This window comes from Adiantum capillus-veneris, chromosome 29, assembly GCF_014529385.1.
Source record: "Adiantum capillus-veneris isolate H3 chromosome 29, ASM1452938v2, whole genome shotgun sequence".
Classification (NCBI taxonomy): Eukaryota; Viridiplantae; Streptophyta; class Polypodiopsida; order Polypodiales; family Pteridaceae; genus Adiantum; species Adiantum capillus-veneris.
Genome location: NC_140959.1, coordinates 38,656,619 through 38,671,957, shown reverse-complemented (window position 1 = coordinate 38,671,957; position 15,339 = coordinate 38,656,619). Strand labels below are relative to the sequence as shown.

At 48.2% G+C, this 15,339-nt stretch overlaps 1 protein-coding gene across 1 annotated transcript in view; it reads right to left on the bottom strand.

Moving 5' to 3' along the window:
- Positions 1–945: 945 nt before the first annotated feature.
- LOC147419064 (proteasome subunit beta type-3) overlaps positions 946–15,339 on the bottom strand; it is a 37,053-nt gene continuing 22,659 nt past the window's right edge. The window contains exons 4-7 of the mRNA XM_086506044.1: positions 3,385–3,474; positions 3,198–3,282; positions 1,583–1,677; positions 946–1,477 (exon numbers count right to left, since the gene is read on the bottom strand). Of these exons, the coding sequence (XP_086362170.1) occupies positions 1,429–1,477; positions 1,583–1,677; positions 3,198–3,282; positions 3,385–3,474 (319 nt within the window). The 3' untranslated portion in view covers positions 946–1,428. The remainder of the gene's footprint in view (positions 1,478–1,582; positions 1,678–3,197; positions 3,283–3,384; positions 3,475–15,339) is intronic.

The window sequence follows — 15,339 nt, the reverse complement described above, 5'->3', positions numbered from 1 at the left end:
AGCCAAAAAATAAAAGAAGAATAGAAGTGATTGATGGTTTTGGCTATAGCTTGCAGTTCAATAGAGCAGTCGGCACGCAACCTCTGACGACATTTGTAAGGACAAAGCGATGAGTAGACTCTATGTTGGTCAAGGACAAGGCAGAGAGTGGGGGCAAGCTTTTGGGCCAACTTGGAGGGGTTGAGAGGTGCAGGCATCAGCTCTCTTAAGTACGGGCAACAGCTGCACACATAATTGATAGTGCTATAGAACTGGGCCTTGAGGTCATGCGCTGGAGCATGACAGTATGCAAACCAGGGTTTGAAGCTCGAGCGCCTTGTGAAAGGGAGGTTGTGGGTCTAGTTAGTGTGGGCAGACAAGCCCCTGCTACATTGGCCTGAAATGGGACGCAAATTTCATCTCCTCTGCTTGGATGGTGACCCAAACCATGTTCCCTCCCTAGTTTGCGCTTGTGTTGATGTAGGTATATAGACTCTGATCGACCGATGGATGATTTCCTTAACCAAATATGCATACACGTGGATAAGAAATCCACACTGAATCCAAAGTGAGTAAACACACATGTCAAAAATTAATAAAGTCAAGCAAAAACCAGAGTGTGAGTTAAGTGTGAGCAAAAACCAGAGTGTGTGAGTTAGTGTGAGCAAAAGCAGGCACAACACTACAAATTGAGAGCTTGTAATCAATGAGGATTCTCTTGCTATGATCAGCATCAAGAACTTCTTCAATCTTAAAAGAGTAACAAAAGCAAGTTTCATCCTCAGCACATACACAAAGGCACCTACGTGAGGACCAAATCAACAAATGACTGTTCGCTATGCTTCCAATTTTTTTGCCGCTACGACACCTAGCATGTCCAGCACTACTGGAACCTCAAAATATAACGAGTAACTACACACCATTTCCAATCTCTCGAGCATTCGATTAGAAAAAGGAGAAAAATCCTGAGGCCATAGGTGCAGCTTTAGTTTTCAAATGGCGTCTACCCATTTACAGTGTCTTCCTGAGGAGAGCTTTACTGGTTGCATAAAATGCAGCAGGAAAAGCTTTCCTGTGCTTCCATACTCTGTTTAGAAAGTGTTTGTGACTGTACCAGAAAAAGCCTAAACCTGTTGCAAAACATTCTTTGTCCCAAATAAATGCCACTTTACTAGGGCATATTGGGATCAGCTTCCTAATATTTCTCCTCAATTATACTTGAGTTACGCTTCTGACTCACATTCTGATTGAGAATACCAGGCCAATGACACTTGACAAAATAAATGTTTTCATGATCAGAATTGACATAATTAAGCAAAAGGCCAAAATTCCCTCATACCCACAGAAACCTAACAATGGCATGTTATTATCGGGACTTGTCCAGCTCCCAAACCCTCAGTCAGCAGCTTGAGGTCAGAGAAAATGATAGCACCGCTCTGCATAAAACAATCAATCCATTCGTCCCTTCAGAGTTCGAGTGATAACTTGATCAGCCGACCTAAAATCACAACACCACAGATCAGTTTTGAGACAATAAATCAATGGCTACAAGTCCAACAAACATTGGTTCAAAATCAAAGCAACAAAGGTGAGAAAAACATACACAACATAGACAATTCCACCCCATCCGCTTAAACAGTCTCGATCCACTGATGATAATAAGGCTTGTGAAATAACTTCAAACAATTCCTCTGGTTCCTGTAGATAAAGGTTTCCAGGCATTAAAGCGTATACTAACTAACGTGCACGAAAATGCCAGTTATTAGGAAAACAGACAATCGAAAGGAGCCTTAGAACTAAAATGAGCAGAACATAGGGCTTGCTCATACATGGGGCCTTGGATCCATACACAAGATATAGATAGAAAAATTTGCATACAAACAACTGAAAGTTTGAAAATCTTCAACAACTCAGGCTATTACCAGGTACTTGCAAACCCGACAAGCCAGTTGACATGCAGGAAGAATGCCATTTTCACTAATGCCACCAAAACTAACACCACCAAAAACCTAGAATAGAATTCTTAAGCCCAGATACAACATACTGAACCAATCAATCATCATTCATCACAGGTTCTTCACCTTCAATGTACGAGACAACTAGTATGTTCTGCTCTGTACCATAAACTAGTACGTTTTGTTCTGTACTCGTTTGATAGTTTCCAAGTCAATGTTGGGCCAAAATGAACATTTTTCAACATTGTGGGCTGCATTTTGGCCTTTTTCCATGTGTTTGGGCTGTAGCTTTTTCAGCCAGTTAGGCCCTTTCCCACACATCTTTCCTTTAAGGACTAGAAGTCTTCGATTTTTTATTATACCTATGTTATAATTTTTGAAGTCCATCAGTACCGCACATCTTAGTATGTGTACTGATGGTACATGACCATGCGTTCAACCCTGATCTCAAGAACATAACACGCATAGATCAATAGAGAAATGCTTCTGCAAGCGATTGTTTTATCCTCTTCTTGTGCTTGCGTTCCTCATTTCCACCACCTAAATTTCTGGTAGCCTTCACAGAATCTTTTCACATGTTAGCCTGCCTACTCTCTCTCTCTCTCTCTCTCTCTCTCTCTCTCTCTCTCTCGTATCAGATCCACCACATTGTAACTTTCTGGTCTCATAGGTCACTTTGGCCTTTTGAAGACGTTAATATAACATTTCATTTCATTTCTCTTTTTGAAGACGTTAATATAACATTTCATTTCATTTCTCTCTCTCTCTCTCTCTCTCTCTCTCTCTCGTATTTCCAGCTCCTCTGTCTCACCATATAAACTTGTCACAGGACCAACATTTTTTGTATTCGAGTCAACAAGCACTACAATGTTCAGTTGGTGGTGATTTTGTTGGTCACTCCCTTGAATGCTATACAAACTTTTGCTTCTAAGATCTACATTTCAGGTCTGTAAAAAACACACCTCGCTCCTTGACAGTACGACCAAATAAACTCAAGGTGTGAAATAAAGCCAACGCTCGATGCTCTTTGATCAGTGTCTTAAAATTATGAAGTGAAAAAATAACACATGAAATAATGGTCTCATCAGTGTTCAGTGCCACAAGAGAAAATTCCAAAACCACAAGAAACGTATAACATGCTCTTATTCTCGTGATAGAAAAGGAAAACATGGACCTTCAGGTAAAAATTATACAAGCTCTAAACTAGCATAGAGAAATCGATTAAAACGTTTCAAAGATTAAGTTCTCAGATAAAGGTGATACCATGTCTGGCTTGAACATGGACTCACAAGCACCATAGAGAGATTCCCCTGCAGTACCTCCAACAACAAAATCTTTTGCCAGCTCTCTACATGGAAAGTAGCATGCTGATGTAAAAAACCATACTTTTCCTCAAGTACAGCAAACAATTGACTAGGCTACAAGACATCAAATGTCCATCAAGACTCACTTTGCTCCAAGAGAGTCCATTGCACATATAAAAGGTTTTCCATCTACATCGAGCCCAGCAATCACAGGCTGACATAAATATGGACCAAACCTGCAAACAAAATCTCTCTCTCTTCACCATTTTGTAACAGATTGGTCTCATAGATCATTTTGGCCTTTTGAAGACATTAATATAACATTTCATTTCATTTCATCTCTCTCTCTCTCTCTCTCTCTCTCTCTCTCTCTCTCTCTCTCTCTCTCTCTCTCTCTCTCTCTCTCAAATACGTTTCTGGTCTCATAGGTCACTTTGACCTTTTGAAGACATTAAATATAACATTTCATTTCTCTCTCTCTCTCTCTCTCTCTCTCTCTCTCTCTCTCTCTCTCTCTCTCTCTCTCTCTCTCTCTCTCTCTCTCCATCCATCCAACAAAAAACGCAGCCGTTTTTTGATCTAGTAGACAGCAGTTCACTCTTTTGATCAGAACTTCTTTATCCGAACTCCGATTTGGGTGATCTATAGCCTCAATCGAAGAGCACGAAGCCCTCTACACATTGGTGTAAAGACAAAAATTTCCAGAGTTATGGAAGGCGTTTCTGTGACAGCATTTCTGAAGTGAACAGGTTCAAGAAAATTGACTCTCATCTCTTATTTTACATACAATGTCTTCCGGCACTCGCAAGGGTTCTTCTTCTTCAACAAGATCCACAACCATTGTGGAAAATGATCCAAGATCTCCTAAGTGTGGAGATAGCAACACAACCACCCAACCAACGACATCGGAAAGCATGATCATGGCATACTTGGTATCATTGCAAGAGACCGTAAACAAACAAGGTGAAGACTTACGAGCACTTGCAATGGAAAATGGCACACTAAGGGTACTTGTGGTTGAGAATGAGAATTTCAAGAGGACACTTGAGATGCAAACAACACGTTTGATGCAACTTGAAGAGGAAGTCAAGGAATGTAAACTCTCTCTTGTGGACTTGAATGCTTTGAAGGAGCGGATGAGCAAAGTAGAGCATGACCATGTATTGAAAGAGGAGAAATTTGACACCATGAGCCGGGATGTATGCGACATGAAAAATGTATGCACAAACAAGTCTTGGGCTCATGTATGTGGTAGCAATGTGGCTTCTGATTTTTCACTCATGCAAGATATGGCTCAAACAAAGAATGTTGAGAATGTGGATGTGGAGGAGTTGAAGGAACGGGAGCGACATTCCAAGAACATTGTTATTCGTGGAATTCCCGAAGAGAAGCTAGAGACATCTCCTTCTCTTGCCATTGTTATTGATGATTTCTTCAAAACCCACTTTGGCATGTCCGGAGTTATGGTGTATGGAGCACATAGAGTGGGGAAGCAAGGAGCTCCTCGCTCGGGAGAACGGCAAATTGTATGCACCATGCCGGATGAGACCAAGCGAAAGATTATCCTTGATAATAGTTGGATCTATTTGAGGGACACAAAATGTTTTGTATGTGAAGATCGCACTATTAAGCAACAAAATATGCGTCGCAAGGCATATGAGGAAAAGAATAAGAAAAACAAGGAGATCTCTTATGAAGAAAATGTGCCCAAGGAGGAGGCAAGTCCCTTGAGCAAATAGGGATGCGTGACCTATGAGACCGAGTTACAATTGAAAATATACTTTTGGAATTGTAATGGATACGCATGGCATGCGGGGATTGGGATTGATGAACTAACAAGCAGAGCCGATGTTGTACTTCTTCTAAAAACTTGGGAGCATGATACACAAGATTAACGGCCTAAAGAATTACAATGTACATTCATTGATGTGGTCAAAGAATCTTAAGCAACGAAGAGGACCAGGAGGGGTAGCATGTATCGGTTGAGAGGCAAGCAACTGTATTGTTGTTTTGTGGACTTTAAGAAAGCCTTTGATATGATTCCCCGTAACAATTTGTGGAGAAGGATGGAAGAACTCCAAGTGCCAAGTGAGTTTATGCTTGCGGTTTCTCGAATCTATGAGAAGGTGATTTGTCAATTGCGCATGGGAAGAGAACTTTTAGAAATTTTTGTAAGCACTATTGGGGTTAAACAAGGATGTCCCTTGTCGCCAACTCTCTTTGGTCTATGCATCGATCAATTGGAATAAATGGTACTTGACTTTATCCAAGAAGAAGGCATTGAAGAGGTCACTATCTGCAATGCGGTAATCATGCTTTTGTTGTATGCGGATGATGTAGTGCTTCTAGCACACACTTTAAAAGATGCACAAAAGCTTATGGTTGTCCTTGAGAACTTTTGCTTGCATAGTGGGCTGATTGTGAATGAATCCAAGACAAAGGTTATGCTTGTGAAAACCAACCATAAGGAGAAGCCATGCATTGTGTACAACAATGAGACACTTGAAGTTGTTGAGAGCTTAAGTACCTTGGCCTTGAGGTTCTGTCCAATCACAAGTGGCATGAATGTGCTATGCGTCGTTTGGAAGCAAGAAAGAGAGCATTTTATGCATTTGAGAACATGTGTAATGTGGGAAACATCAAGTGTTGGGTTCTCAAGAAGTATCTTTTTGATGCATTGGTGACACCGGTTCTTCTTTATGGAGTTGAAGTGTGGGGTGGGAGCATCTCAAAGTCTACTCGGAAAGAGTTTGAGAATGTCCAAAAGTGTTTTCTTACAAACTTTTTTTTTTTCCCGAGAAAAAGATCCTTCTATTAGTTAATGAAAACTGCCCATAGGGCTACAATCTCCTCTACAAGAGAGGGCTACAACAAGCATGATGGGGAGACTCTCAATGAAAAAACAGCATATAAACAATGAGGCTAAATCAAGAGATGGGAGGAAGGAAGAGCCACACACGTGGACAGTAGTGCCATCTGAGCACCCCCTGGACTATGGTGTAGAAAGGCCCGGGGCACCAAAGTCGAAGGAAAGCCTCGTGGCGCTCCCGCCTGCGGTCGGAGCTGCCCTGTAGTCCCTCAAGCTGTCCTCTGAGAGTATGGATTAGCTCTAGCCAAAAGTCACAAACAATCTCTGCTGGTGGCACAGGGCGAGCCTCAAAGATGCGAAAAAAGCGGACCCGCCAAATGAACCAAAGTGTCAGGCCACTGATGAGCTCCCAAGACTCCTCTCTCTCACTGCACCACTCCTGTGGAGTAAGCTCTGTAGCAGGCTGGAGTGTAGGACGTCTCCTCTGCATCACTATCATCCTGCTGGTGGAAGATAGCTCAAACTGAAGTGCCGGGCCCGTGAGGGTGGACCAAGCCGCTACCCCCCAAGTGTACTGTCGAGCCGTGGAGAGAGCAGGCATCAGCCGAAGAACTCGTAGCCACACCTGCTGGGCCGAGGGACAGTCCCAAAGACAGTGACGCTGACTCTCCACCAAAAGGTCACAAGCTGCACATGTGGCCGAGAGACCACTATACACTAGCCAGCTCCCTACTGTTGTGGCTCTGTGTGCGACCAGCCACTGAAACAAGGTGACTCGCCTCAGCTGTCTGGAGTCCCACAACCTCTCCCAAAAGTCTGCCAAGAACTCGACGGTGAGACCCTCCTTCTGCCAATGACGTGCTGCAGCGGGGAGAGCCTCTCTCTGTGCTGCTAGTATGTGCCGTCCAAGCCGAACAGTGTACTGAAAGAAGGGGACTCCTGAGTGGTCTGCAGAAGACAAGATAGCCACTCACCAGGATCCCATTGTCCTCGTGCCAGTGGACAGCACTCCCAAGCCCAAAGCCTCCAGTGTCCAGTCTCAAGAGCTGCTGGGTCAGGGTCTATGACGCAAGTCCTCCCACAGATGCCCACAACTCAGATCCTCTAAAAACAGCACTCTGCTACCTGCGGGGCCTCTACTGCAACTCGCTGTAGTCGTCCCCCACCCTGAAGCTCGAAGAACAGGGCTGGGACAGTCTCTGAGCAAGCCCTGACTGAAATGAGAACCTCCAGTCGTGTGAAGGCTCCCATCCACCGGGGTACTACTGGCTCGAGAAGCGTGAGCCACTCAGCTGGAACTGACTCTGAGATGTCCTGACACATGCTCTACACCCCTCTCATGCCCTGTAGCTGGAAACCTTGTACCTCCTCTAACAAACCTATGAACTCTAGCCAGTCACTTAGAGAGCACGCTGGACCTGCTGCCATGGGACCCCACGAAACATGAGGTCGACTACCAACCAAGTGGCCTCTCTGAGTGCTAACCATGGGGTTCCAGACGAGGGGCTGCCGTAGGCGCTCCTCCGTGCACATCGGCTGTCGCTGCTCCAGGCCACGCCGTAGGAGCTCCCAAGAACGAAGCAAACTCACAGCGAAACGGTCCTCCAGTCTCCTACTCAAACCAACTCGGCGCATCTCTGTAAAGATCCATCTGGTCGAAGGTTGCCAAGGGCCCTCCTAACTGAGGCACCCTGGCACGAAGCCTCTGCAACAAGAACTCCTTCCAGGGCTCCTCACCTGGAAGAAGTCCTCTGACTATGAACTTCCCTAGAAGAGCTCTGCTCTGCTGTGCTGGATCAATGATCCCAAGCCCTCCCTGAGAACAGGGAAGCGTGATGACCGACCAAGCCACCTTGGCTCGGGCGATCTGAGTGTCACGTCCTGACCAAAAGACGTTCCTGATCAGCCTCTCTACCTGGCTGATACAAGAACTCGAGAAGATCCAGCAGGAGGTGATGTACCACATAGTCGCCAACAGCACCTGGTTGGCAACTACTACTCTACCAGCCACCAACGACAGACATGCTAAGCTCCAATGTAACAGCTTTCTCCTGATGGACAGGAGAAGAGGAGCAATCTGCTGCTCGGGAGACAAGTCCAAACCAACTTGACAACCCAAGTATCGAACTGCAGTCCCTGAGGGAATCCACCTGAAACCCTCTCCTAGCATCCAATCTGGCATAGGAGCACTACCAACCGAGAAAGCCACTGTCTTTCTCCAGTTGATCACTGCACCCGATGCACAACAGAAGGTCTCCAAAGCCTGCTCACATCTGTGAAGATTGGCCTCCTGGCCATCTAAGTACAAGGCTGAGTCATCGGCAAACTCAACGTCCAGTAGCTCCTCTCCCCGAATAGGGAGTGCTAAGCCCCGAAGACCAACCTGCTGTGACACAAAAAATCTGCTCATCGCCTCCGCATAGAACAGAAAGAGAAAGGGGGCAAGAGGGCAGCCCTGTCTGACCGAGCGTATGAGCATGAAGCGCGCACCTCTCCCCCCTGCCAAAAGCACCTGACTATGAGCCTGTCTGTACAAAGCTGACACCCCTCTGATCCAAGCATCTGAGAAGCCCATCATGCGAAGAGTGCCCTCTAGAAAGTCCCAATCAACTCGGTCGTAGGCCTTCTCAAAATCGAGAAGAAGAATCACAAGGTCCTCACCATGGAGCCATGCCAGGGCAGAAGCCTCCCAGAAAGTAAAGATGTTGTCAAGGATACTGCGTTCCTTGACAAAACCTGTCTGAGTCCCATGTATAAGGCTCTCTAAAAGTGGCTGAATCCTCAAACTCAGAGCCTTGGCAAGAATTTTGTAGGCTGAGTTGAGGATGGTGATGGGGCGCCACTAACGAATCTCATCCAAGGAGCCACCCTCCTTGGGAATGAGGTAGATCAGGCCCTCACTCATGCTGTCAGGCATCACTCCTGTGTGCAAAATGTACTGAAAAGCACTACAAAGATCAGGGCCAAGCAAGTCCCAGTACTCCAAGAAAAAGCTGGGAGTCAACCCATCCTCACCTGGACAGCTACCACGAGCAAGGGCCCTCAGAGCTGTGCGCAGCTCCTCAAGCTGAAGTGGCATCTCTAGCCTCTGGTGCATCTCCTCTGTCACAAGACATGGCATCTCTGCCCAAACCTGCTCCCTGCATGCATCCTGCTGCTCTGACTGAGGCTCAGCCGACAGTAACTCATGGTAGAAGTCAGTAGCGACTGCACGCATATCCTCGGGCTCACAAGCAACTGAACCATCGGGCCTCCTCAACTGACTGACCTTGGCATGCGAATGTCGAGGCCCCACTGTCTCAAAAAAAGCACCAGTCACTCTGTCACCCACCTGAGTCCACTGAGATGCCTGTCGGTGGAAGGCAAACTCATGACGCCTCTCCTCTGTGCTAGCAAGCTCCTGTCGAGCCTGCTGTAACTGCTCCTCCAACCATGGACTGTCTGGATGCTGCTCCTACATCCTCTGCAATGAAGCAATGCCCCGTCTGAGACGCTGCTCCGCCTCTCTCGCTGCAGCCCGACGAGCCAGAGACTCCTGAAGAAAAAAGTGGCTAAGTTGACCTAGGCTTGAGGCCACTCTGTCTGCAGGTGAATCCTGTCTGTCCATACCCTCTGTCCAGAGAGCCTCTACCCTCTCTCTGAGTGCTGAGTCCAACAAGACCCTGTCTTGGATGCGGAGCATCGTGCTCCCACTCCTCTGCCTATCTGCCACTGTGAGGATCACTGGTGCATGGTCCGAGAAGGAAGTCCTTGCCAGGATGTCCACTGAACCCCCCAAGTCACTGAAGTGGTCACTAGTGTAGAAGCGATCTATCCGTGATAGATTCACTCCTCCCACTCTACGGTCCGATCTAGAGAAGGCAAGATTGTCTGGGGGCCTCACAAAACCCGAGTGCTGCCATGTATCCGAGACCCTCAAAGTCATACAAAACCTCTCCCAAGCAGCAAACTCGACTCCATACATAGTAGCATGGCTGCCACCAATCCTGTCAGAAGGGTCCTCCAACATGTTGAAGTCCCCTCCTATACACCAATGATCGGCCCACGGCAAAGACTCAACAATCTGTGACCAAAACTCTGCACGAGCACTCGCCACATTGGGCGCATAGATGTCCCGGAAGCCCACAAGGCCACCCTAAACCTGCATAGTAATCCACTGAGCCCTGCCTGGCACAATAATCCCTCTACCTACAATGGCCTGCTGCAATGAGCCGCAATAGTCATACATACCCCTCCTCTAGGTCCAAAAGCAGCTGACCAAAAGGTATCATACCGTCCACGCAAAATCTGACCACAACGCCGAATGCGGCTCTCACACAAATGGTGCTCCTGAAGCATAAGGAGATCAATCTCTCCCCCCACAAGGCAACGCTGAAGCTCCTAACGCAATCGGCCCCGCTGTCGCTGAAACTGGGGCCCACCTAGTCCCTGCACGTTCCATGAGACGATCCTCATGGGGAGCGAGAGAATTGAAGTGATTTCCTTGAATGCATACTTTTCAACTTTCATGTAGCAGAACCTTTGTATCAACTTTCATACTTTTCATCGAATGTGATTTCCTTGAATGCATACTTTTCAACTTTCTACTACAAAGAATTGAAGTGTAAATTTAGGGTTTAAAACAGGTCGAATGAGCACTGCATCTGTGCAATTGGGAGCGAGGCTACACCTAATCTTCACACACACAAGAGTTTTGAGTTAGTATTGGTTCTTTTTCAAAGTGGAGCTTTCATGGCTGGAGTTTTGTTCTTTTTTAGTGTGTTTTTGGCTTCAAATCGTCTACGCCTTGCTTGATTTTGCTACGAATCCACACAGTCAGAGGCCCGGCGCTTTCCTAGTCGCACTGCGCACTTCTTGACATCGGTCCTACCACAAAGGGGGAAGGAGAAACCAACTGCTGAGTCCAGGGCCTCTGTCTCCCTAGCGGCGAGGAACAAAACATGGACCCTGAAACAGGCTGCCTCATGGTCTACTGCGGAGTCGCCGAGAAAACGAGTGAACCCGTAGTCGAAGAAGTCCCAGCGGCGTCTAATGTCAATGCTCGTCAGCCCACGAGGGATGGTTGCAAGGGAGGATGTCTGAATCTGTAGAGGGGGCCGCAAGAAGGGTTGACCCTCTCGCGCTAGGCGACTCGTGGCAAAAGCGCTGCCAAGAGATCTCCTAGCCGCCGAAGAGGGACCAGTCGCCTGAGCCGACTGAGGAACTGGAGCAGGAGGAGGAGAGGGAGTTGGGGCGAGAGGAGGAGAAGAGGGGCAGGATGGGGCGACAAAGGTAGAGGGGCGGGGTAGAGAGGCGACGGGAGCATAAGGCGAGGAGGATGAGACAAAGGGAGGGAACTCTGGGGGGATTGCGGCTGTCGAGGGAGAAGCGGAGGTGGAGGCTGGCGTAGGGATCTCCTCCTGCTCAAGAGGACCAAAACGGTTCCCCATGGGAACCCACTGCCGCTGAGTCGGCACTTAAGGGCCACTCTGAGTGCCAGGCTGACGTTGTGGCCCCTGGGGTCGGCGGCCACGGGCCTGCTACCACCCCTCTTCCGTTGGAGCCCTAGGCTCGGAGGGTGGCTCTGCATCTGTACGTTGTGCCGCTGGCTGTGGCTGTGGTGCAGGTCGCGGCCTCCTCCGTGGACAAGCCTTCGCTAGATGGCCCATCTGGCGGCAAATGAAGCACTGGTTCGGGAGGCCCGAGTACTCCACACTCTGTCGAAACCAACCCCCACTCACCCAAGGTAGAAGAATAACCTTCGGGAGTGTGTGGGTATCTCTAACCAAAACTCGAACTGAGGGAATGCCAGCCGCCTTGGCAGCTACTGATGCTGCCGTGCGAGGTGTCTCCAGGACAGTCCCAATGGCGGAACCGATCCTGGAAAGAAGTGGTAGGTACTCCCTCCGTAAACCGAAGGAGACTGAGATGGGGATGTCTCCAGGACAGTCCCAATGGCGGAACCGATCCTGGAAAGAAGTGGTAGGTACTCCCTCCGTAAACCGAAGGAGACTGAGATGGGGATGTCTGCCTCCTCTACTAGAACATCCGAAGCTGGGTCAAAACCATGTCGCCACTGTCGAAAGTGGGCACGTGAGGCTCGGATGGCTAGTGGACTCATAGCTATGACCTTGGACGCCATCTCGGAGGACTCAAACTCGATCTGATAATAGCCCCATCCGAGAATCTGGACATACAAAATCTTTCCCACCTCTGCGAGAACGCGGGCCTGGAGAAGGTCTCGCAGCTCTCCTCTGCTAGGTCGGGTGCCGAGAATCTTGCAGATGACCGAGGTCGCCTGCAATCGCTCTACCTCGGCGGCAAGGCTCGCTTGCTCTGTAGGCGAGAGAGCAAGTCGAATGGTGGGCTCAGTCGGGTCGGGCGAGGGGGCTTCTGGCGAGTCCCTCTGTGGCGAAGCTAGAGCCTCCATCTGTGTCTACTGCTATGGCGTAAGAAGAGGACGACGGGAGGATGCTGCAAAAGGGCGCGCCAACACTGCTCCAAGGAGTTGGAACAACTGCCGAAAGTGCCGAATCTGCATGGAGCAACCGAGGCGGAGGGCCCAAACTGATGGATGAACGGGCCGAGTCGGGGGGGGGGGGGGGGGGGATAAAGCGGGGGGGCTGAGGGCTGAGGGCGTGCGGTGGCAGCAAGGGCTGAGGCTGAGGGCGTGCGACGGCAACAGGGGGCTGAGGGCGGACGGAATGGCTGGAACATGGCGACGCGAGGGGTGGCAGCAAGGGCAGAGGGCAGGCGGGAGGGGACAGGCAAGCGGGGGGCAGCGGGGGCTGAGGGCAGAGCGAGGGGGGGGGGGGGGGAGGAGGCGATGGCGATGGCGCAACGGGAGAGCATAGCAACAGCGAGCCCCTGTTTTCTTACAAACTTTTTCCAAGTGAAGACACAAACACCATATATGCTCCTACTTCTTGAGTCGAGATGTCTTCCAGTTGAGGTTATGGGCATGGAAAGGGTTGTGGAGTATATGATAAAGATGCGTCAAAACCCCTCACATTGACTTCCTACAATTGCATGGGATGTAAGCAAAAAAGTTCAAGACGCATAAAAGCAAGATCTTGAGCACGGGATGGATGCAAGACATAAAGAAGTAGTTTGGGAGATGGGATGCATTATACTTGCTTCATGATGCTTCAATTGACTCCCAAGTGAATGAAGCTTTTCTACAACGCCAATGTATTACGGCTTGGGAGAAATCCGGTGGGTCACACTTCATACATTACACCACTCATATTGCCCCCAACTACAAAACCATGTTCTTTGCTTGAAGAGGAAACCGTACTCACACTTACATGCTTGAGCCTATCCCCTTGAGGTTGATACCCACTATCGCAACCATTCGGCTTAGCTCCCATTTCCTTCGATGTGAGATAGGGCATTGGGGCAATGGAGAAGAGTCAAATCGACTGTGCACATTATGCTCACTGCAAGTTCGAGAGTCTGAGTACCACACACTACTAGAGTGCTCAGCTTTTGGTCACATCCGAACTTGCTTCTCTCACATTTTCAGCCATAACTTAGACCTACACACTTTCCTCTACCAACCAAAGTGTGGGCTCTCCATTGCGACTCTCATCACCACAATTTTGGAGCATCGAGAGTCACTCATCAGCCATACACATACTACATCACATGTAAGTTTGGTCCCATAGGTCATATTTGACCTCCGAGGACGATAATAGAATCTCTCTCTCTCTCTCTCTCTCTCTCTCTCTCTCTCTCTCTCTCTCTCTCTCTCTCTCTCTCTCTCTCTCTCTCTCTCTCTCTCTCTCTCTGTGTGTGTGTGTGTGTGTGTGTGGGACAATGATGGGGCGGGTACGCATCACTGAGGGAATGTCGGACATTGTCCACTCCACTATTGGAGTAAAGCAAGGATCCCCCCTATCCCCGACTCTTTATGGGATGTATGTGGATGAGTTTTCGGACTATGTAGAGCGTCAGGGCGATAGGGGGGCTCAGCTGGCAGGGCAATGGATTCCGTTGTCACTATATGCTGATGATATTGTGATGACTTCTGACAAAGTGAGGGGATGCAAAGTCATTTGGATAATCTGCATACATTTGCTCGTGATAGTGGACTGTCTGTCAACCTGGGAAAAACCAAGGTTATGGTGTTCAACACCACACTACAGTGGGTCAGGAGGTCAGCACCCACACACAGATGCATATACTTATCTTGGGGTAGTCTTCGGTGGACCGGTGTTTTCACCAAGGAGAGCATCAGAGACTAGACTGACGCGAGCATATGCAGCTTTGGGAGGATTGGAGAGGATATGTTCGCAGGTTCAATTTCAGAAACCGCAAACAAAGCTCTGGCTTTTTGACACTCTAGTGACTTCAGTTATGCTCTATGGAGTTCAAGTATGGGGACCCTCAGTAGACCACCATGGGAGATCTGGCGACACAGATGGATGGAGATTTATGAAGAGGCCTGTGGTCTCTGTGATCGCTCGAATGATTCGAGCTAAGGCCTCAGTGCCGCGTGAGATTATCCGAGCCAAGCCACCCCCCCCCCTCCCCCCTGTGGTGGAGGCATTAACAAGACCAGTATCCTTATAAACGTCTAGAGTCATGCGTCTACCTTCTTCAAGAATCTCCGAGGCTGAAAATCCTCGAAACCACTTCCAACACCAAAACATGAACATACCCATTCCATGTAAAGTAACAGGAAAAATTCTAGTCTTCTCTAAAGACTGTGCTTGCAATGTAGATGAACAAATAGACAGAGTGCGAATCCGCTCACCACACACACGCAAACAATGAGGTCGAATCTTGTGTTTTTGATCTAAATCAATCAATTCTGGCAAATCACAATGGAAATGCAAATGCTTGATGCTCAATCTTTCTTGTGCTCTCTCTACGACTGTGTCGTGCCAAGGAAGAGACATCGAATGTGATTTCCTTGAATGCAGACTTTTCAACTTTCATGAGTAATCCGCATACATTCGTGCTCATTCATGAGTGAATCGTGCTCATCGTACAATATGACATGCCTATGAAAAGGGATCACATAAGGATGGTGACTAAAATACAGGAAAGCATCACGAATGAAACACTCGAACAATGCGTGCTGACAAATCATGCGAACACATAGTACTTCCTGTGGGGGTTCTTTGGACTCAGGCTCGAGAGCCAAGATCGGTTCTTCGTATTTAATCAAACCTTCCTGGGGGGGGGGGGGGGGTTTCTATGGACCTCTACTCGAGAGCCAAGATCGGTTCTTCGTGATTGATCGAATCTGCAATGAGGTTAGCTTCACTAGAGAAAGTATCAACTAACACATCCTCCTTGTGAACAA